The sequence below is a fragment of the Furipterus horrens genome, unplaced genomic scaffold (assembly GCF_987537825.1).
Source record: "Furipterus horrens unplaced genomic scaffold, mFurHor1.1.pri manual_scaffold_2, whole genome shotgun sequence".
In the NCBI taxonomy this organism is placed as follows: Eukaryota; Metazoa; Chordata; class Mammalia; order Chiroptera; family Furipteridae; genus Furipterus; species Furipterus horrens.
The window spans coordinates 179,653,230-179,677,672 of NW_028327172.1; the positions used below are offsets into that span (position 1 = coordinate 179,653,230).

The window sequence follows — 24,443 nt, forward strand, 5'->3', positions numbered from 1 at the left end:
GATGCAATGTGCTACAAATGATCAGAGGGTACAATATCAAGATCACGGACTTTATAAAATGTTCTTTGGGCAAGGTGGGTCTTAAACTGAAAGTTTATGAATTGTTTAGAATAGGTGATTTTTTAACTATGATCAGTTTGTATTTATAACAAAAATGTATGTAGAAAACATTATGTATTTCTTTGAATTTTATAGAGGTGTCCTATTCCTACTTAAAAAAAAATATATATATATATATATATGTCTAAAAATTCTAAATTTTCAACTTAAAATGTTTTCCCTTAAAAAAAAAGACCTTATGATTTCAAACAACCAGTAACTTCGTAGAAAATAGTATCTTTAAAAACATTAACAATAATCAAAGCTTTCTTGCTGATGATATATAAAGAAAAAAAAAAACATACCCAGAAACTATAATTAAGAAAATGAATTTGAAAGGTAAGATTTATGACTTTGATACATTACTTTACTTAGAATGAGACAATTTATTATGATTCTAAATCCCTGTGCACCTCAAATGACACTTATTGTTTGCACATTGACCATTTTCTCCCAAGGCCAGTGTAAATTCACATGATATTTTAATGAATAAGCATGAACATGTCATCAATGATAAACAGAAGGGAGATGGCAACTTTGGAAATAAGCCAATAACTCTGCCAAATGATCCACAAAACTTGAATTTCAGGAGGGAATGTCTAACATTTTGATACATTGAAGGCAGCATTCTAAAGGACCTTTAGGTAAATTACACAGTATAGCCACAAAAGAAGGGAAAGAATAAATGTGGGACAGGATGACCCACACTGAGTTTGAAATAAAGTAATATAAGCAGTGATATGGTGAATTAAGCTCTCTCAATGCTTGCAATGGGGTCCTTTTAGGGTTGCCTCAGGTAAGCTAGCACATATGGGGCTGTCATCAGGGGGTCTCTGACCAGGGGAAGATCTTATATACCACAGAGAACATGCTGGGATACATATGAACAGAGATAACTACAGGAAACTGGGGTTTTCATTTCTTTTCCATTATTCCTCATTTGTTTAAAAAATTATCAGTAATACATGCTAAAAATGATTGTTAAGATCTGATTAGAGAACTAAAAATGTTCACACACTTGAAAGAGTTAAACTAGCACAGCCTTAAAGAAATCAAAGTGAAGAAAACACCTTTAAAATTAATTGAATTCATAGTAATATTAATACATTAAAAATATATCAACAAACTGTTATTAGTTTTTATTAAAATCAAATATCTGACTCTGTATTTTACCCTTCTTTGCAAGTATTAATACTCAAAATAAAAGGGCAAATAACATGGAAATGTTTACTTTTTGGTAAGCAGAGAGAGACCATGATACTTTTTTTTTTTTTTTTTTTTTAATCAATCTTAGATTTCCTGTGATATCAAATAACAAAGCCTGGGCAAACTTGACATTCTTTAGCCATTATAAATTTTATGTCTCTATTACAATCCTCTAGCCAGTAATAGTATTGCCCCATGAAGCACTGTTAATTAGACTTGAAAGAGTGTTATATATCAGGTCTTGTAGAGAGCACAGGTACTACCCCAAAGAAAGAGTATCCTGTTCAACACTTTTGAATCAATGATTCTGATCAGGCCCACAATGACAACGGACCTAGGCACAGATACCATTCTTCATATTTTCTCCATTCCAGTCTCTAAACAAACTTTTTTAATGTAAAAATGGAAATGGTTAAAATGAACATCAAAGCAAAGAAACAGAAGGAATATATCATAAAAGAGCTTCATATAGCTTGGTAGAGGAAAGGGATGCAGTGGTGACTGAGTTTGGTCTTTTTTTAGCACCGTTTTCTCTGTCATCTGCCCCTCTGAGTCACTGCCCAGCAAGACAGTCCTAATTCCCTCTTCCTAGCAATAGAAATAACAGTCTCTATGTCTATCTCTTTTACAGATTGGTCCACTTTTCCTAAAACCATACTGGGAGTTTTAGCTTCAAATTCAGAAGGTTATTTTCAGAAATAATGAATAAACAGAACCCTTCATTAATGCACATTTTTAACTGGATACATATCTCCCACAAGCTGTTTATGTAGAAATAATTAAATACTAAGTTTGCAGCAAAATGCTTTCACTTCTAAAGCTTCCTAAGTGAAAAAATAACAAGCTTTTGTGTTTATTCAACAATTTATAGTTCCCAAAAGCACTTTTTCACTAAGGTTGTAAATGGATCATACTTCTTAGTCAAGACTAGGGTAAGGAAAAGATAACACCCAAGATTTGTTGAGCACTTACTTTGTGTAAGATATGTTCAAAGATTTAAATTTATTTAATTCTCACAACAGTTTTATAAGGTAGTTACTACAGTGATTTCCATATTACTGACTCAGAAACTGAGGTGCAAAGAATTTGAGGAAATTACTCAAGAATCTAAAGCCACTCTGATACAACTACTTCACAAATAAAAGAATAAAACACAAAGAAAAGTTGTGGGGAAATAAGAAGACAGACAAATGCCTTTTGTCAAAAGGGAGGAAACATATATTTAAAGGAACATATTAGTGATACTATGTTGGGACACAAGCAAGATTGTAGTATAAAGAGATGGTCACTGAGGACCCAAAAATTAAAATGGAATCACTTACAAATTATATGAGATTAATATTACTTTCTTTATAAATGGAAAATCAAGAAATGAAGTGGTAAAGATTTTCCTGGACTCCATAGATTTTTGACAAAGTTTATGTTGCTAGAGAAGTGGGCAGATTGTAGAAATAAATACAATAGTGATGATTCATTTATGAGAACTCAAAGCTATACCCAATGAGCTGAACACAGCTTAATTGTACACAAAGAGATTCCCAGGTAAGTTACAGGTGGACAGTGATTTGTGGTGGCTTTCAGTAAACCTCTGTCCTTATGAAAGGCATCAAAGTAAACTATAATTCCCACAAAGCTAGGGGCTCTAATAAAAAAGAAGTCTGAACAAGTATCTGATAGTTGTTAAAGGCCAGGCAGGAATAAAGGGCTAGAAGTCGTCGGCAGCCGTCCGTCTCGAGAGACGATGGTGTAGCTTCTTAAGAGCCTATCTGCACCGCCGAGAATGGTTGTGCAGTCCGACTCGGGAGTGACACGGTATCTGTCTCCTCCCGTGTTGAATCGACATCTTGCGATGATGCTGGAGTGTCCTCTCCAGTGAAGCTGAAGCTACAGAGCCTGGGCAGGGTGATATGGAGGGTCTGCTGTTGCCCATGCAGCAGACCCCCCCTCTCTTCGCAGCTGAAGGGTCCAAGGGAAAGACGGAGTCAATACAGCTTGGTTTCAGGTGCGCCGCAGGAGTTGCCGGTGTTGACTACAACGTCAAACTGCCTTAGGGACTCCGGCTCCGGATTTTCTGTCGGGGTTTACTCCCTTAGCCTTTCCCCTGAAGAGGTATGCCGCAAGGCAGCGGAGGTTTTTTGAAGTCAGAGTTTTCCTTCTCTGATGTGCCCTGACTGGAAGATCGAACCAGCGACACTTAGCTCGCAGGCCGACGCTCAATCCACTGAGCCAAACCAGCCAGGGTTAAAGGGCTAGAAGTAAGGAAGCATAAATGCAAATATAAAGTTATAAAATAACCTTGAAACAGTGTTTTATTTGTATACAAATGTTTTATAGTTACTAGAAGAATTATTATAACAATTCATCTAAATTGGATAAATTGACCAAAATTCAAAGGGAACTCGACAGCATGATCGAAATAGAGAAACCACAGTGTCAAGGAAAATGGAAGCACTGTTTCCATTTCTGAGCAATATATTCTGAGTGCAATGTCATCGAGGTGGACTATCCAAAGATTGAAACAATATAGTAGTGGTATCTAGAAACCCTGGAAAACAAACAAACAAACAAAAACTGGAGTAACTTACAAGAAGCAATAATGTAGGGCCTGGTATGCGTACCATCCCCTGCAGTGCGTCTGTGGTCAGCCTGGTACCTGATCTGGCTCTGAGTCACTAATCTAGTAGCCTTGCCCTTCATTCCAATTTATAAAACCACAATTCTCAGTCTGTTTCATGACTTTTCTTCATTATTTTCCTCTAATTTTTATGCCCAAGCTTAAACTTCCTTTTTATTTCCACACTATTACCTTTAACATTCCTCAGATCCTAGTAACTTGAGTTGCCTTTCCTCAGATTCTTCATCCTACCCCTAAATATGATTCTTATTAAAAATATGCTCCAATCTGTTATTTCTAGGTCAAAAAGTAAACAAAAATGATGCCTAAGCTAATATAAAGTTAATGGTGTTTCAACTAATTACCTGTACCTTAATGTGCTAATGTATGTAGTGATTCTAGAAGACGAGGGGGAGGCAGCAGTGACAGCTTATTATTGGGTTGGCCAAAAAGTGTGTATGCTTTTTTCTGTAAAATAAAAGACACATTTTTTATTTTCACCAATAACTTCATTAATGTGAATATTTTGAATATGACAACCATCTCCCACGTGGTATAACATTGATAGTTTCAGTTGTGTTTTTACCTTTCTTGAAATAATAAAGCATAATAAGCTGAAAATGTTGTATATTTTATTGTCTTTTAAATATTAAAATAACTACATAAAAACTCACCCATTTTGATAATTTTTTTTAAATGCATACTGACATGACAGTTGTCACAATACAACCTAACAAAATTGATTCAAGTGAAGTTAAAAGACAACTAAGAACTATTAGAGCCAGCTTACCAAAAAAATAAAAAATAAAATTTTTGGCCAACCCAATATTGTGTATCTTAAAAACATACTTGACAATAAATGGAATCTTTTCTTCTCCCAATCAAATATACTGAGAGACAGATGGTCCACAGAATGGACTTTGAGAAATGCTGTTCTACAAAATTTCATAGGTGATTGCATTTCTCTTTTTTCAAAGATTTTTTTCCCCTAGTTTTTGTGACATTAAGTTGTTTCCTAGATTTTGGATGAGCTGCTTTCAACTTTGACACACTTTCTCTATATACATCTGCAGCTTACTTTCCTTCTCCAGAACTCTAACTTAACTAAATTTTTATTCTATCCCTTTGGATTACTTATTTTCATATATTGCCACCATTCTCAAACTTTACATTGTACCACTACACAAATAATTCTCAAATGTTTCGTCCCTTTCTCAGTGGCAATGTGTGGCATGGAATAATAACTCCGAAGGATATCAAACCTCAGGTGTCTACTTATTAGCTATATGGTGTTGGGTTTCCATAATATTTGCTCAGTAAGTTTGGAGAATTAAATTAGGTTTCAGATAAATGACTCAAATACTTCACAGCCATTATTCTTATTTCCTAACCCACCCTTTTTCCTGATCCGCAGGCCATCATCACTGTTGATCACTGCATATTTTACCAACATCTCAAACATATTATGCTTCAGACTTGATCCTAACACCACATCACAAAACTTTATAAAACGTTTCTTGGTTTTTCTATTTTAAGTAATGGTATAGACACTGATAAAATCACAATGGCTCAGCCCAGTTACCGAACTTTTACTGCACTGGATTATTTGCAGTTTATGTCAAATGTTCTTCACCACCTCACCCCACTCTCATTTCTTCCTCACCATCATCAGCACCTCAGGTCAGTCGGAATTGTGCAACATCTAGACTGTAGTATCCATCTGCTCATTCATTTACCTACCTATTATTTAACAGAATCTAAGTCCCCCTACATGCAACAGCCATGGTATTCTCTAAAATTGTTCTAGTAAAACTTTTGTCTTCTTTTAAACTGACAAGTAAGGTCTGTTTTTTCTTCAACCTAAACTTGCTATCTCACTGTTCTCTAATGTAAAATCTATTTAGGTTCTGTAGTTGAATTAAATTTCTTCTTTCATATTTCTATTTTGTGGTACTTATGTGAACATGCTTAGTACTAGAATTTTTATGTTATTATTTCTTCCCATAAACCATGAACACTCTGAATACAGAAACAATGTTTACATCTATATACTCTTTATCACTTTCATTAATGTTTGAGAAATAAATGACACAGTATTTATGAATTTATTTGTATATATATTTCATAGATTATCTCATATTAGCCTCTTTTTACATTGTTGGTCATTTTCTCAAGTAATGGTTTCTTTTCAGGACTCCTATAATATCTTATCTAGCCCCATGAAATATATACTTAGTTTTATTATCTGAGCACAGATCTGAACTTTCTTATCAGAGAATAATTCTTGTAAGTATGATTTTCCACAATACTTTCAAGTTAAGTAAGCATTTTTCAAGTAGTTCCTGAGTGAATGAAACAGTATGTTTTATTCTAAAATTCAATACATTCAACGTTACCTATTTTTATAATTGTATGTATTTCTCTAAGTGACTGCTATGTGTTTAGGAACCTCTGAGCATGCAATTAAGATATAAGAGCAAAAACAACTAATATACAATGTTAGAAATAAAAATCCCAATGGGTTTTCACTGTTTACCCTCTTAAATCCCGTTTCACATTCTATAGAGAGTAACTTTAAAAAACATTCCAGAACCTGATTTAAGCCTTTCAACAAACTTTGTATATTCCTTTTGAGTACATCTGATATTCAGTTTACTCCTCTCCTCGTTTTTCCATCGTTTTAAAATGCTCATTGCATCATATCAGAGTGCCCTCTTAAAATCACTTTGGGAGAAACTCAGTCTTTCTCCTTCACGTGGTCTTTCCATCTGTGAAACGGAAGGAATCCTTCTCAGCTTGGGGCAACATCTCAGAGATGTTAAATATATTAACAAGGTCATATTTGACAGTGCTCGAGAATTCTTTAGATGAAAGATGTTCCCAAATATAAAATATTATTACCATTTCTGATAGCTTTATATCCCAGATGGAAAAGAATAAATAGGAGTCCACAAAGAATAAGCACACTAATGGTGTAAGTGAGATGCTGAAGTCTCGGGATAAATTAACTTAAGTCAAAGCTCCAGAATTAAAGATAAAGTACTTTTAACTGAATTAAATAATGACACCCATTACATAAGAACAGTCTGCATAACATAACATTTTAAAGTAGATTTTCTGGAAGTGTATGTAATATGCAATTATCTCAGTTTGTAAGCAGGGACTGGAATCAAAGAAAGTGATACCCAATGACTTAGTGGAGAATTAATTACACACCAAATTTATTCTCTACAATACTTAATCATACAAGTTTCTTAAGATAAATTCACATACTACTAAAATTCTGTAAATAATGTATTTAATATATAATTAGTGGAATTTTTAAAGTAAGTGTTTGAGAATGTCACAAGAATTTGAATGGCTATCATAAAAACTTAAGCGAGAATCTCAAAAGAACTCTTTTCCATTCTGTAAGATCGGTAACCAATTTTTTTTTTTTTTTCATTTTAGCCTCAGTTTTTCACCCAATGCTTAGCACACATAGCACTGGAGATTAATCAATGTGTTTTGAATGAATTATAAAGCTTATAAGCATTGATACTGTATAACTCCATATAGCCAAGTAAGTTTTGGAACTAATGCTTTAAAGGAAGAGTCAGAAACCCAGCAGAAAAAAAAAAAAAAAAAAACAAACAAAAAAAAAAAAACCTAAAATGAGTCACATTCTAATTCCCAATGGTGGGAAGCCCCCTGAAAAGTATTGACTTATACTAAATATTATTCTGCACCTGAGAGATAATGGTATAGGTCAGAATAATCTGCTATAGTCTAATGATCTCTCCTGGGCTATATGTGGCAGAAGTATCTTTATGGTTTAGTGGTAAGGAAAATAGGTAAAGTTTAAATTGTAGGTGAGGTTGTATGCTAATAGTATAGGCCCTCTGAGAAAGAACTGTTGCAAAAGTTTTCTGCCTGCTTTGTGGGTTTCCAAAGAGGGCACTAGGCTCAAGTTCAAAGATATAGTAAAGTCCCCTAAGCTTAACCAAAGGCCAGCTTCTGAAGAATTCAGAAATGAATAGAAATCTAGGTGATAGTGTTTCCTTGGGAATTACTAAGCAAACTCCTGAATAATTATTATTAGGCCAACTCCTGGAGAATTTAGAAATGAACAGAGATCCAGCATTTTTCTTTTAAAACCTCTGCTACTTATACTCCTTCTAGGGATATTGCTGATATTTTATTGAGCTATTTGATGTTCCTACCTAGTTTTATCAGTTTTTAAATAATATCAAGTATGTTTGATGTACAAAAAGGTTATTGAGGTCTATTTTTTAACCTACCTCACCACCATTACTTGTACCTTAAAATCATCATTTATATTCACATTTTGAATATTTCTCTCTACTTCTATATACCCTGGTACATGATTTTTTTGAAATTTTATACATTTAGCACTATTGTAGCTTTTTGTACATTTTCATTATCCCACATATTTGGTAACGAGTTTTTAAAAAATATTGAGGTCATCATTCTATTTAGTCTTCAATTAATCATTTAATCAATCCTACTCAGTATCTACTATATTTTAAACATGTAACATATAATGAGATATGAAGAAACCAAAGAATATTAGTCCTTGACCAAACAGAACTTGAGAAATATATCACTTGTTATTCATATGGAAGGTATTTAATGAATATTTGTAGAATGTACATGAGAAAATTTTTTTCCTGTTAGTTGGGATTGTAAGATACAGCATCCATCACAATGTAATTAAATATAAGCTAGTAGGACTTCAATTCTATTAAATAATTAATTACTAAAATATTACCTAAATCCAAATAACAGTGGTAAAAAAAAAACTAAGAAAGGAGATAATTAAAATGACATTTAATACACTATTTCCTTAAAGAAGGAAAATTAACATGAGGAATAAGGTAACTGCCAACTCCTAGGCAGCCAAAATATTATCCTAGAAATCACACTACTTTTTTGGGGTGGGATATCTCCCTCACTTTGTGGACTGAAGTCAGATATTAATTTTGAAATGATACATTCAATCATTGAGTGAATGTTGAGTGAAGTAAGTCAGACAGACAAAGGCAAATGCTATACAATCTCACTTACATATGCAATCTATAAAACAAAATAAAAATAAAAAAGCAGAAGATAAACAGACTCATAGATAAGAGGACATTCTGATAATTGCCGGATGGGAAGGGAGGTTGGGGGGAGATGAGAAAAAAAGAAGAAGGGATTAAGAAGTACAGATTAGTAGTTACAGAATAGTTATAGGGATGTAAAGTACAGCACAGGGAATATTGTCAATAATATTGTAATAACTATGCATGGCATCAGATGGGTACTTGATTTATCATGGTGATCACTTTGTAAGATATATAAATGTCTGATCATAGTCATATATCTGAAACTAATGTAATATTGTAGGTCATCCATAATTGAGAAGTAAAAAATTCTACCCTAAAAAATGTACCACCCAATATATATGTTTTGCTAGAGGTTTCCTTTGTAATAGTATTTATCATAAAACTAGTTAATGTCTGTTGTATTTAACAACTTTTTGCTACACAAGAAAGAAGATACTATAAGGACAGAAAAATGAGATATTTACATGATGAGTACCTGGGTTACAAAAAACATGCTGTTTTCAAGTCATTATCACTTGCTTTGTTCAGGAATAATTTTGAGAATTATATAAGGTACAATTCTTTTTTCTCAGTATTTGAAAAAGTAGAATACTACAGTTTATCATAAGCCAGTTAGAAAATAAATATTATATTTAATACCTACAGACATGATTTAATCTTCTAGCATTGGGAGACACTAGAAATTATTAACTATCTTGAAAAAAATTTTGGACTTCCTAATGCTCTCCTAAGTAGACTTGCAGTATATCTGTTTCATATTACTGTAAATAGTCTTTACCAAATTTCACAAGATGCTATTTAATATTAACCTGATGAAATCATACACTACCTATCCTTCCTTGCCAAATACTAGAAAATCTAATTAAATATACATTTGACGTCAAGAAGGCAATGTTGAAAACTAAATAAACTTTATCCTTTTAACCTTATTGACTGACCAAAGTAACACGAAAACATCAATACTTCATTCACATTGAGAACTCATATTGGATGAACTTTGTCTCTGTGAAGAATATGATTACTAATGGAGGTGGTGGAGCCAGCTTTAAAATTAAATTACTCTGATGTGACAGCTTAATCTCAGATTTAACTTACTCTTTCTTATACCACTTTGAAACTTCTTGGTGTTTTAATGATACTGATTTTATGGGTCTAACATCATAAGCTTTAGGCAAGCCAATTAGAATTCTGGCTCGTTATATCTTTGGTTGTCTAAAACACACATAAAATAATAGAATAAATTTTGGTTGGAGCTAAAGTTATATATTTCCTTTGAAGCTTTAGAAAAGTGAACATAATAGTTTAAAGGTTAATCTGTTGCTTAATGTAAGAAACTAAACAAACAATGCATAATAATGAGTTGGAGCATGGTAGCAGAATAGCATAAAACAAAAAGGTACATTTTCTGTTATTATTCCAATTATTGCTCTTCTTTTCACAAAAGTGGAGATCATTAGGTCTGACAAAGCTAAGAATGAAAGAATAAAAAAAAAAAAGAAAAAAAAAATCCTTAACATTAAGTACTTTCATTAATGAACTTAGAAGTGTCTAAAGTACTTTCACACAGGGAAGCATTATAAAAGATAAAAGTATACAATAGCTTGGGGATATGATAGAATGCTAAGAATCAAACAAATTGAAGCATAATAATTTTCAAGATAAGAACTCACATTTTTCCATGTGATTAGTCAAGAACATGACTAGTCAGAAACACACTGAATATTGTTGAATATTAGGATCATGGAACTCTTCAAAGAATGATAAATTTAACAAAGTAGCCCTGGCTGGTGTGGCTCAGTAGATTGAGTACTGCCCTGCAGATCAAAAGGTCACCAGTTCAATGACTGGCCACGGCATATGTCTGGGTTGTGGGCCAGGTCCCCAGCTGGGGTCATGTGAGAGCCAACCAATAGATTTTCTTTCTCCATCTCTTTTTCCCTTGCTTCTCCTCTCTCTAAAATAAATAAATAAATAAATAAATAAATAAATAAATAAATAAATAAATAAATAAATAAAATCTTTTAAAAGTTGTTAACAAAGTAAAATAATAATTGTAATATGAGACTCAACTTGGAAAGGGATTTTCAAAATAAAGGGAAAGTGCTAGCACTATCAATATGAGAGATAAAGAGAACCGAATGACTACGGATCAGTAATGAGGCACATAAAACTCAACAATCAGTGTCCTGGTTGTATAGTTCTTTACATGGGGTTTGAGGAAAAAAAAAGGAAACAAAAGGAAGTGAAGGAAAAAGGGCAGAAAAGAATTGCCAAAAAGAAATAAAAAAGAAAACTCAGAGGTGAGATTAGAGACATATACATAAAAAATAATATTTTCAAGTAATACAGAGGGGATGCTTAGTAAAGGACAAGAGGGTAAATGGCCATATTTACTGCAGAGATATTGAAAAAAGATTTCTGTGAAAATCAAGTTTGAGTCAACAAAATGTTTTAAATGATTTTTGATAAAATATCATCTGTAAATTTGTGGAAGGAAAAGACAGACTGTAAGGAGGTAGCTACTAAATGCCTAAAGTATAAAATTAAGATAAAAATACCCCAAAAAATAAAATCAAACTTCCAATCTTGCTGCCAGTATAGAAATTAATTCATATATTTAACAGTCCCTCCATTTCTGAGTAGTTCACAGCTACCTTAAGTGAGCTGTACTGCCTGTGAAAGATGTTATGATACTCCCAGTTTATTAAATAAAAACTCTTCACAGCAAGTGACTATACAGATATTAAAACACATGCCTCAAACGTTGGAAAAGGCTAAGAATTGTCAAGTGTGTTTGGTCAGTCACTCTGGTGAAGAATTAAAGGTCACAGGTTCAATCCCATTCAGCTTTACTCTATAGCTTGAACCATTAACTCCAGTCAGCAGAGAGGTTCTCCTGTATCAAGTACCTCATTGCTGTTTGAAAAGATGTAGTAAATGATTCTTAGTAGACCAGTCTTTCTGGGGAAGATTTAAACATCACTCACCTTATCACATACACAGCAAAATAAAAAATAAAAATAAAAAAACAATTTCTAACATCAACCCATAAGTTAATAAAGTTTTATTGGTCGACTTGTGTAATATTTACAAGATATTGTACATTGAGAAAAGCAAGACATATAATATGATCGATCCTGTTTTTGCAAATGCACCCACACAAATCTATATTCATGCAAAGGTCTCCAAAGAACACCTGCGTACAGAGAGAACTGTGAAGACTATACAGTAAATTGTGTGTATAGGATGTGTGTGTATAAATCCTATCCTTGTAAAATCACACTTCGTGTATGTCTGCATAAAGGCAGGCCCAAAAGAATGGTCACTACAGAGTTAGTTGGATTTATTTACAGTAGTAAAAAGTCAAGTAAATTTCACTATCATCCTCACACAAATTTTTGCATTATTTTTAATTAATTATTTATTCTTTATTAATGTAACCAGGACAAAGAGACATTTTATTGTACAAGAATAAGGCAAGTGCCTTGATTTCAATTTAATCCATCAGTCTGAAATTGGTCATGAACTGCCCATTTTCTCCTAGAGATTTATATGCACATTCTATAGTCACTGATATTTGGTTATCAGATGTACTTTCTCCTTTAAAAAACAGAGCTTTATATGTGTTCTTTACTGAGTTATACTTTTTAAAACACAAATTTTACTTAATTCAAACAAACCTAAGATAGGCTGAATAAAACCCTCCCAATTGTTCTTGCCCTAATCTCCAGCACATGTGTATGTTTACCTTTCATGGCAAAAAAAAGAGACTTTCACAGATGTGATTAAATTAAAGATTTTGAGATGACCCTGAATCATCCAGGAGACCAAATCTAATCCCAAGGTCTCTTTCTTTTTTGATTTTGACAAAAAGTTAAGAAAATCAAGTGGAGGATTTATAGTCCATTTTTATTAAATATCCCAAGATATTCTTTCTCAATCAGTTCTTTTTTGGAACATCAGCTTCTAAGTCACTCCAGTTTCTATTCCAATCAAAGAATAAGCTTTTAAATGTTTAATGATTAATTTGCATCAAATCATTATCTAGCAACCATCACTAATACAAAATTAGATCTGAGTTTCTATAAAAAAATCTATAATGTACTAAAAGAATACCAATCAATGTCAGAATTTTAATTCTTAAAAATACATCCAGAATATCTTGTTTAAGTAAGGAGTGTACAATATTATTTATAGCTTGGTATTCAGGATTTTATGATTTAGTATTTTCAATAATAAGCTGAATATTCTGTCCATAATGTACAGAAAACATTAAAATAATAATAGCAAAGTTTTATCAAGCTCTAATCATATGCTAGAAACTTTTAATTCTGTTGTGTACATTTATTATTTGAATAGTCAAAATTTTTGAAGTAAATGCTTGCGTTAAAGAAATAAACTAATCATATTTCAAAAGCATTATATTCCTTTGGATATTTCTAGTACACAATGAAAATCTTCATCCTATTATCCATGAAAGGGGAGAATAAGGTCCTGGCTTCCCACTACTTAGGCAAAATAAAATGGCCATTATAGGTTGGTCTCTATCAGCTTTGAATCGTCAACACTTTTAGAACCAAGGATAATGGGATTTTTAAGAAAGAGCTCCTACTGTGTTCAAGCTACTGCCTGAGAATAAATAATGTTATTTCAACATTTTAGAAAATATCATCTGACACCTTCAAGAAGCAGCAGCTGGTAAAATTCAATCAAGTAATATAACTCACCATAAACTCTTAATTTTTTTTTTTTTTAGAATCAGTGCTAATCAAAAATTCAGGCCAATATTGAGAAATGACAAAGATTGCCAAGTCCTGAAGACACAGAATAGCATTATGTTTCTTGCTTTACACTTTTAACTCATTCTTAAAAAGGGTAACATACGCCATCTGTTGCAGAGCATGTCACTCACTATTTATGAGACCCAAGCTTGTATAGAACCTATTTGATATTAGCATTAGCAAATGCATAATAAAATGAAATGAGGGTTCTTAGAGCTTTGCTTCAACAACATACCCAATAATATTCTATTAGTTGGTAGACATTTTTATTGAAGTTAAGCTTGATGAGTCTAGATGAATTGCTCTTCATAACACATAAGGATCAGACAAAAATACTGCCATAAAAAACACTTCCTGTTAGACTCTGATACACATAAGCAACTAGTTACAAGTTCTATTAGTGTTTTAGTGATCATAATGAAGCCAGAAGAACAAAAATGAAAGTCTTCTTGTAAAAATAAATGCATTCTGTTTCCAATAAATTTGAATATGATCTTTTTTTCCTGAGCCTTCCCTGCTATCTTGATAAATTTAACATGGATGAGTTCACTAATTGGTAAGGAATAGGGCATACACAAATCAAGGGAACTCACAGTAAAGCAAGTGATATGTTCTGCCTTTTGGGAGAGATGCATTGTTCTTTCCATAATTCTATAAGATTTCGTTTTTAACGACAATTTTGGAAACTGAAATATCAATGTCATTGAATACTGTATTTATTTAAAGCTGCTCTAAAAACTGAAACCAGAAAGACTTGTCACAGAAATTTGAATGCATATATGAAGGCTTCCAAAACAAATGGTTAGTGTGAAGTTAAATGCAAACTGCATGTCCCACCTTCTCTAAAAATGCTCACTCATTGTGAACTCAACTTATGAGAAAAGCCATGAGGCTTAAAATCAAACCACATAAGCAAAAATATTGCTCATTCTTTCCTTTTTCTTAATTATATTTTTTCAATTATGCTATTACCGTTGTCTCATTTTTCTCCCTTTGCTCCCTCCACCAGCACCCCCCCACTCCCACTCCTGAAGACAATCCTGACATCATTGTTCATGTCCATGGGCCATGCATATAAGTTCTTTGGCTTCTCCATTTCCTATACCGTACTTTCCTTTCAAAATATTGAGAAAGTTGTGGATTTTCTTTGATATCTCAAAATACCATCATTAACTACGTTAATTATAGGACCTATTGAAGGCAAAGAGAGACGAAATTATCAAACAGTCACATTAGGATCATTTTGAATCCTGAAATCTTTGTGGAATAACTTGAATTAAAATGCAAAATTGGGTTTGAATGCCAAATTTCAATTAAAGAGAACATATTAGAATTTTTTTTCATTTTTGAGAGTATTAATCACTCCTTCCATCTCTAGATAGTAGAGAAACTACTTTGAAATTTAAAGAAACAGAGTAGCATGATGGAAAGGCAACTCAACAGTAATTAAGAATCAATATGTTTTAACTATATAATCATTGACTATTTCATTTATTCTGAGTCTCAAGTTGTTTATCTATAAAAAAATTAAAAGATGGGTTTAGATTGCTCTATAATTAATTACATTGTTATTGCCTAAAGACAACATGTGAAGACTCATAAAGTAGTCTTTCAACTATTATTTGTTGAGTGAAATAAATGACACGGCCAGGGTCTACCTGGCAAAATTTGAGGAAACTGGCACCCCCTTATCTATTGCTATCTAATCAGATGAATGGGGCTGCAGATAAACTAGTGTTAAAAACTAATACCAGTAGGCAAGTTCATGCCCAAACTTAATGGCAAGTGTGGGTGTGATTCATTCAAATTACCATAGCCAGCAGGTCAAGTCCAAAGGGGATGCAAATCAGGAAATGTAAATGAGAAGAGAATCCAAAGAAACACAGTGGGCTGAGTGTGGATTCAGAAAATTTGCCTGATCTGCCTTAGTATCACTCGGCACTAAACAGAGCAACCTCTTAAGTGAGATCTGGTATAAGTGCTAAGTCATATAGAAGATGGCTTTGTAACTAGCTCTGAAAAAAAAAAAAAAAAAAAACCTCCAAATCCAGAGGTGATCCAAAATAAAATAAATAAATAAAGACTTAAGACGAGGTCTTGTCTGCAGAATTATACAAACAGTCAAGAGCACTACAGAATGCTATAACTCTACGATGCCTGGGGCTCCTCAAATCCTGGGATAACTTAACAGCATTACATAATTCCAAGTCCCAGTGCACAATAGCACTGATTGATTTTTTCAAAATACTTCAAAAATTGTTGAAATTCAACAGGCATATTAATTTGAATGGCTATAATATACTGAGTGTTTCTAAGATGACTGCCACTGTCCAAAGCTTTTTACATATATTTAATTTTCATTTTCATGGAAACTGTGTGAAGTGATTATCATCCCTATTTTCTTAGTGAAGAGACTCACTCACGGAGTAGTAAAACAACTTTAGTTCAAAGTCAGAACTGAAATTCTAAGGATCTCACTCTTAACCACTATGTTACCCACTTTCAAAGGCAAAGAAATGGAAAATGTGGTAGGACCTGACAGAGACCCTAAGCGATAATTAAAAATATACGTTTGCCATAGACACATACTTAAAAACAGCCACTTCTTTTTTTTTTTTTTTTTCTCCATATCATTTACTGTTCTATTCTGCATTGGTTTATATTGTAATGGAAGTAGAAACAAATTTAACATAGTGAGAAGAAAATATATGTTAATAAAAACTAAATACTATTGACTTCCCTTCTTAGTCTTTGATTCTATGTTAACTGATTACTTGAAGTATGATAGAATGAAGAGATTATGAGTTTTTGGAAGTTAGTGACCAGTCATATTTATATCATTGGGGCATTTGGACACTGTATAATGCTTTAAAGATAACTAGGTTTTCATTAAGTGTTGATAAACTAAATTAAATTACTAGATGCAGAGCAGACTTGGAAGTCCATAAATATGGACTTAATTTCAAGGTTTACAGGTCAGTCATTCTGAGAAATTCCTTTATGTCTAAAGATGTAAAAAAATGCAAATAGATGTTCACTACATTTATTCATCCTGCTTACCTAGCTCATATATTCACAATCCACTTCTTATTTTCCCATTAACTATTTTAGCTGTCTCGTACAAATGGTAGATAAGTGTAATACAGAAAAATTGATTTCATTAAGCACTAACTTGACTTGGGTTTACCTTGGGTTTGATATATACATAAAGAGAATTAAAATGACATTTGCTTATAATGATATACTGCATATTCCACATCCAGACAGTCCAAGAGACCCTCACTCTCATCTTAAGTGGACTGCATCATGTATTAGAACAAGTCAACCTCTTCTCAATCTCAGGGTCTTTGGAACCAACAATCTGTTTTCAAAGTTCTTTCCCAGGCTCTTCCTCTCTTATGAATAGTCTTTTATTACCTTACATAAGATGGCCTCCTCATCAGTCTCAATATCATACAATCATGTTTATTTTCTTCTTGAATTTTATCATTGATGAATATATGTATTGGTTCATGTGTTTATTTGCCTTAGCCACAAAACTGACAGCTCAAAGGGCCAAAATCTATTTTTCTCCAGCATGTAACATAGTGATTTATCCATAACAGGCACTGATAAACTTCTACTGATTGAATTGTTGGTGCAAGAAGTTATGGTTATCTTTAAATTAAAAACTAGAATAAGAGTTGCGAATTTAAATATCTTCAGAAGCCAAGAGACAGTTTAAACGATTGTAGTGCTGCAAAAATACAGATAGGGCTAGTAGCAAAGAACAGGCCCTGTTTAGAAAAGGCAGCATCTACTCAGCTCTAGCCTATTGTTGCCCAAGCAAAAGCAGGCTCAGTGCTGCTACGGACTTTACGTTAAATCTGACTTTCAGGTGTCAGGAGGCCTAAGGAATCCTCTGCAGGCTGAATCTGGCCCACAGCCACCAACCTGCAGTCCTTGTTCGCAAGTCCACTGAGAGGTCCAAGGCTTTCTAATCACATATAAGCTCTTGCCAGGCTCATTCTCCTTCCTTGGAAATAACACCACGGTCCTGGATCTCATGCAGCCTTGATGACCCAACAGAGATCATTACACGAATTGAGATTAAATGGATCATTTTTGAAACTAACTCATCACAAAATGGAGTCCTTGAGAGACTGTCCACCACTTCTCACTCTCTAGATCACTGGATTGTATTTTTTTGACGCCAATTTTCACCTTTCTTTCCTTAGATTCTGGAACTACTATTTTGTACCACCCCCCACCCAAATGCTTCTTTTTGTAGCTTAAATTAGCCAAAATTAGTTTTTAAAAGACTTCCAAACAATTGTTTCTTATTAATATAACAGTTTATTACATTAAAAAATAGTTGACTGTCTCTGTACTACACATCGTGATGCATGTTAGCTCCCAGAGGAATCACAGCATACAAGAAGTCCATGATTCCTACTTTGTGTTTTGTATTCTATACTGTACAGACATCAAACTGTTTTAGGTTTACATTTACCAGTTTCTGATCTTACAATGTTCTGTCTGCTAAAAATGATTGTCCAACTCACTAAAGTCTATTCATTCTTTGACTCAGGCTCAAGGGTCATCTCTAGGAAAACTTCCCTGAAGATAGCCACCCTCTACCCCATACAAACATCCGCTCTGGGATGCCTGTGCTTTCTCTATAAACTGCTACATTAAATAAATGCTCAATTGCTTTGTTGAACTAGTAACATTTTACCTTTGGGACCTGGAGCCACATTTGACTAAATTCCTTGAGAATCGAATCTTTATCCTAGCTTTCTACCCTAATGTTTAGCATAGTTCCTAATCTGCAATAGATGTTGAATGATGGAAGGAAGATAAAGTGAGATACATTGTAAAGAAATAATATAATGTAGTTGAGAATAACTTTCATGAACATTTGAAACAGCTAGACAAAAGTTGAGAGAGTTTAGGATGAGGAGCTCCAAGAAAATATAACTCACTTATCCTTCCTGGTTTTTAAAGTGATAATAGCAATTTTTGTGACCATATCATATCATATTTTGGGCATACAAAGTTTAAATTAAATACTAAGTAATCACTGATTCATTTGCAAAAGCTTTCACGGATTACCTTTTAGGTATAAGATGTGAAATAGAAACTATTTGACAGAAAAAAGAAACTGGTGAGAAAGAGGAGAAAAAAGAAAAATGTTGTTGCTCTTGTTATAAATACTCTAAAAATGAGAATTCAGATATTGGCACTGTTCTTATAGAAGAAGTAATATTTAAAGGCCAATATTTGCTATATTATATGGAAGTATGCAGAAGACTATGTAAAACAAATTTGGTTGCTAGTAGCATTGAGGAATATAATCATGACCACCAAGTATTTGGAAAAACTAAAATTCATATAGTCTACATTTTTACCATAGATTTTCCATTTGAATTAATAAGGTCTTGTCTGCAGACAAGAATTTCTTATATTTATCATTTTAGCAATGGATATAATACTTCAGAAGCCATTTATATAACTTCCCTTTTTCCTTGCTGTCATTCAATATATATGTATTTAATATTTTCTATATGTCAGAAACTGAAAACGGTATTGAGGTATATATTGAGAATCAGATTATATCTTGCCATTTCTGTGATATTTTAAGTATTTAACATATGGGTTAGTTTCAGCACAATGAAGCTTTAAAATATGTAATTACTTATTTATAGAATAGAAACCAAAGTATGCATGTATTAAAACATGCACTCATTTGAACAGTAGTTGTGAAAAATGTAGTCATTTATAATTAAATAGTTAAAGGCTTTTGTCTGTTTTAAATGCTAACAGTGTAATGCATTTTTCTTATAGTTCAGAAGCTAAACTAAAAGATTATATAATTATTTTTTTAATATTCATTCTTAATAATACTTATGTTACGTGTCTTTCCATAAAGACAACCACCCACATAATTCTTCAGGTGAGAAAGTCTCTAAGTGCTATAGCATGAGATTGGTTTAATCACACACTGATTTTTAGTAGCTTTCAAAATTGAAAGCTTCCTCCCTCTATTTATGAAGAAAATCCACCATGACAGAAGGCTGTTAGAGTAAGTAATATGTGCTTTCTATTTCTGAAACGAAGAAACAAAGAATTGAAGAGAAAGGCTAGGCTGTGAGAGAAGATGAGCACTTTTTGAGCTTAATGTGCGTGAAATTTATGCTTCAGAAGAAAGACAAATTGTCAGCAGGAAACAAAGGAAGTTTCTTTTCTTGGAATACTCTATGTAGGCTGCTAGTTGTTCTATCATTTTGTCCCTAACACAAGTTGTTCCTGTAAGGGGGGTGAATGAAGGAAGCTCTACTTGAAGACAGTGCAATTTCAATCCTAAATCATACAAGAAGGGATGGGGATGGGGTGAAAAGAAGGAAGCTAGGAGTGCAAAAATGTGGCATTGGTAAGTGCTGAGGGTTAACCTCTGGAATATCTGGGTCATCTCCTGGGAAGGAAATATCACTAAGGAGAAATGTCAAACCTCAAAAGAAAATGCAAAGTCCGTAAGTCACACTGGAACTAAGGTGTGACAGGAACAGAGAAAAGTATTGATTTATCTGTCCCAACCTTGGTCACAAAACAGAATATCTATGAACCCAAACAAGAAACTACACACAGGAGGAAAAAGTTAAAAGATTAACTAGAGCAATAGAAAAATTGAGTAAAGACACTCAAAGGTGGACTCACTAAATTGTTTACAATCACTAATTTTTCTTATTTTTTTAATCAGTATCTTTAAAAGAAACAGTCATACCATTTGTTTGCTTCAGTCTAAGTTTCTTCTAAAACTGTCATTGTTAAATTACGCACCTATTTACTGACTTTTAAAAATATGTGCAAAAATTATTGCAAGCTTCCCTTTGGTATTTTTAACTTTATATTTTTTCTGTATAATATAAATAAATTTGTAGAATTTTTGTCTTTATTACCTCTGATATACTTAAATATCATTAATATGAATGCTTTCCTAAGTATTTGAGTTTTTCTACATTTCTATGTTTCCATTTTTTCTATATTTTCCATGAAAAAGTATCACCTTAAAAATCAGTATTACTATGGAAGCACACAGAGTATGTATAAAAGAAAATATCAATAATATTTATCTACATATCAATATTAAGAAAACATTTACAAATACTAAATATATCACTATATACAATGAAGTTTGTTGTCTTCAATTGAAAAAAAAAAACTGGATGTTACTGAACTGTATAAGAAAGAGAACTTATATTTTTGTTTATTCAAGTTGTTCAATTAAAAATCTTCAAACATTAATAAATCTTAACTCAAGTTGATATTCTAATAATACAATAGGGATATTTTAACAAGTATATTAAGCACAGAATTTACTCTTATAATACACAGATAATTTAAACGACTTCTTCATTTACTACTTTGCTAAGAACCTTATTCTAAATAGTGGGTAATGTTTTTTATGGAAAAACCTAGTTTATGCCATAAGACTTCATTGGGTGTTTAGAAAAAAAATAAAAATCTGCAGTGATTTATCTGCTTTCAGAAAGCCATATAAACCTCTCAAACCTCTTAAAAGCAAATAGCAAAGGATCTAAGAAAAAGGGGCTGAGTCATCAAAGGACTTGCTTTCAGTGTGCCATTACTATATTAATAAAATTAAAAGTTAAATATTGAATAAGATTTACTAACTCACCAAAATATAAAGAAAAATATGTATGAGAATAACTGTAGCTGGTTCTTTAAGAACAAACAGTAACGACAACTCAAATCTTGGTTCTGCCTTTTTCTAACTATTCTGCATTTCCCAAGAGACATTTACTTATCCAATGGAGCCTTAGTTTCCTCTCCAGTAAAATGATGATACTCATACCTAACGGCAAAGATATTGTGAGAATTAAATAAAATGAGGTATGCTAATATTTAACCCATATTGTAAATGGCATGCAGTCAGTTGCAAATGATGGTTATTGCAAATAAGTGAACATTTTCAGCATTGGAAAAAGACTATTTGTTTTATATTAGAGACAAGAAAAAGAGCTTAGTGTTGATCAAAATCATAATTTACAGTAGATGAGGGAAGGTCTATAAGGTGAGATCCAGAAAATGTTATTAGCTTACCTGAACTAAAGGACCCAGGCTGTTAGTTGCATAACCAGGCCATATTCTAAACCCAGGCTTTCTGATCTCTGCTGATCTTTCTACTAAACCAATCTTCCTTTCAAATTAGTACCTATAGTTTATTTGAATGGTTTAGACTTTATTTTGGATTTTATTTTTTAATCAAGTTAAACTTACTAAAGGTATTACCAATTACACTTGTATTTGAAACATACTAAAGATAATGTAAACCAATGCAACATGTTGCACCATATAAATTAAATTGCACTTCAAATATTATTTCTTTAAACTATTACCAATGAACAAAAAAATGGACAGTATGAGCTTCATATTTTCATAGAAAGGTTTATGAGATAACAAAGTAACAAGCATAACCTCAGTTGATAGTTCAGTCAAACCTACACACTTATACTTTTTTATAACAGAAAATTAGCTTTCTACAATTTTACTAAATGTTCTGTAATCAAATGCACTATAAATAAAGCACAAATAAAATTTTCTTTTGATTTCTTTCAGTATGATTTTAAAATTTCAGTTCACATATTGCTGGTTAAATTGTTCACTTATAGCTCATGAGTAATGTGCTGCTTCTTAAATAAGCAGAAATTGTGGCAAGCCTGTAGCTCTCTCTTGATAGTAATCTTGCATATCCCCAGATACTTTGCTTCTTCTGGGATGTCAAAGGAAGTTGGAACTTTGGTTTTGTTTATGATCTCAGGTGTTTTATACCTCTGGGATAAGGTGAATATCTAATAGGAAAATACAGGATTTCCTGCGTGAGCTTCACTAAGGAACCTCATGAATAATGAACTAGATATAGATAGCTCAAAAAGATTTTTCTTTGAGATGCTGATATTTCCCTTAGGTAAAACAGTCAGAAAATGTTTCACTTTTGATTGTTTGATTCTTCATTATTCCTAAAGAAAAAAATAAGTTGTTGGTATATTCCATATCTGATATAAAGGTTGCAAAGATCTATTTCTTGTGGCTGTAAAAGACACATTCTGATGAGTATTTTAGTTCGTGTAATCCTATATTTTCTTTTCAGTCTGCTCCCTCTTGATGAACATATTTTCACTCTTGAAATACTGACAGCATAGGAAACTTAGATATAATTGCTTCTCTCAAGTTCAAAATTTATCAAATTCTATACATATCTATCTATCTATCTATTATTCACTTTCACTACCTTTTACTTAGACCTGGAGGAATGGAGTATTGGCATACCACATTTCAAACTTTTTCTAAATGTTTCATATTCTTACATTAAGAAATTAGTTTTAGAAGAGATATTGATGTACAGAAATATATAGTCAAAATTAAAAGCTACAGGATCATGTAAGCAATATCTAATTCTTCCAATGGTGGGAAGGGTTTATGATATTGAAAAATTAAAATTACTCAGTTTTTTCATGTAATTCTATTACTTTAATGTTTCCATAAAAAATATTTTTTCAATGCATGCGAAAGAAAACTTAGTATCTTTTCTTATTACAATAAAATTATAAGAATATACATACTGTAAGGGACGCATTCATACTGCACTTCAAGGTATTTATAGGTTCCCGGACATGGGTCTGGAAAAACATCAGGACCTGCCACGACTGCACACTGGGTTCTATTATTGCACCTGAAGTCAAAGGAAAGAAGAAATAATATGCTTATGCAAAGTCAAATCATTATTAGCATCAATATTAATTTTGTTTTGGTTCCTATTCCAATATTTAGAATTTTAGACTTATTAAGGAAATTCTGTCATATACTTAAAATAGAGATAAAAATCAATTCATTCAGTTTATTCATATTAACTAATTTAATATCTTATTGAACACATGATTTTGATTTTAAAAGTTAAATACTGTATAAGCAAAATTTACTGCCCAATAGAATATTGCCATTGTGAAGACAGGTAAGAAGAATTATTTAGTAGGAAAGACTCACTTTCATTATAAAATCAAATTAAGAAAATATAACCAGTTTTATTAAGCAGTTGTAAAGTAAACTCACTGATTATCAGGAAAATCTTTTTAAAGTCAATGAAATATCTGTTAAAAAGTTTTTAGCCAAACAAAAAAGTTAGTAAAAATTTAATATTTAAATATTAAAATATATCTAAATTTTAATTTATAATAATAATAACCCCATAAGTAAAACAATGTTTAAGAATTGATTCTCTACCACTTCCTCAACACTTATTACTTGTCTTGTTCATAAAAGCCATTCTAACAAGTGTGAGACGGTATCTCTTTGTGGTTTTTATGTGCTTTCTTTAATAGGTAGTGAAGTGGAAAAAAGGAGCCTTATTTCACTGCTGGTGGGAATGTAAACTGGTACAGCCTCTATAGAAAACAGAACAGAGGCTCCTCAAAAAGTTAAGGATAGAGTTACTACATGACTTAGCAACTCCACTTCCGGGCATCTAACCCCTAGAAATTGAAAACATTTGCAAAGTTATATGGATCCCAGTGTTCATTGTAGCATTATTCTTGGTGGTCAAGATATGAAAACAACCAAAATGTCCTTTGACAGACA

At 32.4% G+C, this 24,443-nt stretch overlaps 1 protein-coding gene across 5 annotated transcripts in view; it reads right to left on the bottom strand.

The window, feature by feature from the left end:
* The window catches only part of ADGRL3 (adhesion G protein-coupled receptor L3), a 463,877-nt gene that overhangs the window by 284,324 nt on the left and 155,110 nt on the right, over positions 1–24,443 (bottom strand). For all 5 annotated transcript variants that reach the window (XM_090266824.1, XM_090266822.1, XM_090266821.1 and 2 more), the window contains exon 4: positions 23,432–23,541. In XM_090266824.1, the coding sequence (XP_090122950.1) occupies positions 23,432–23,541 (110 nt within the window). The remainder of the gene's footprint in view (positions 1–23,431; positions 23,542–24,443) is intronic.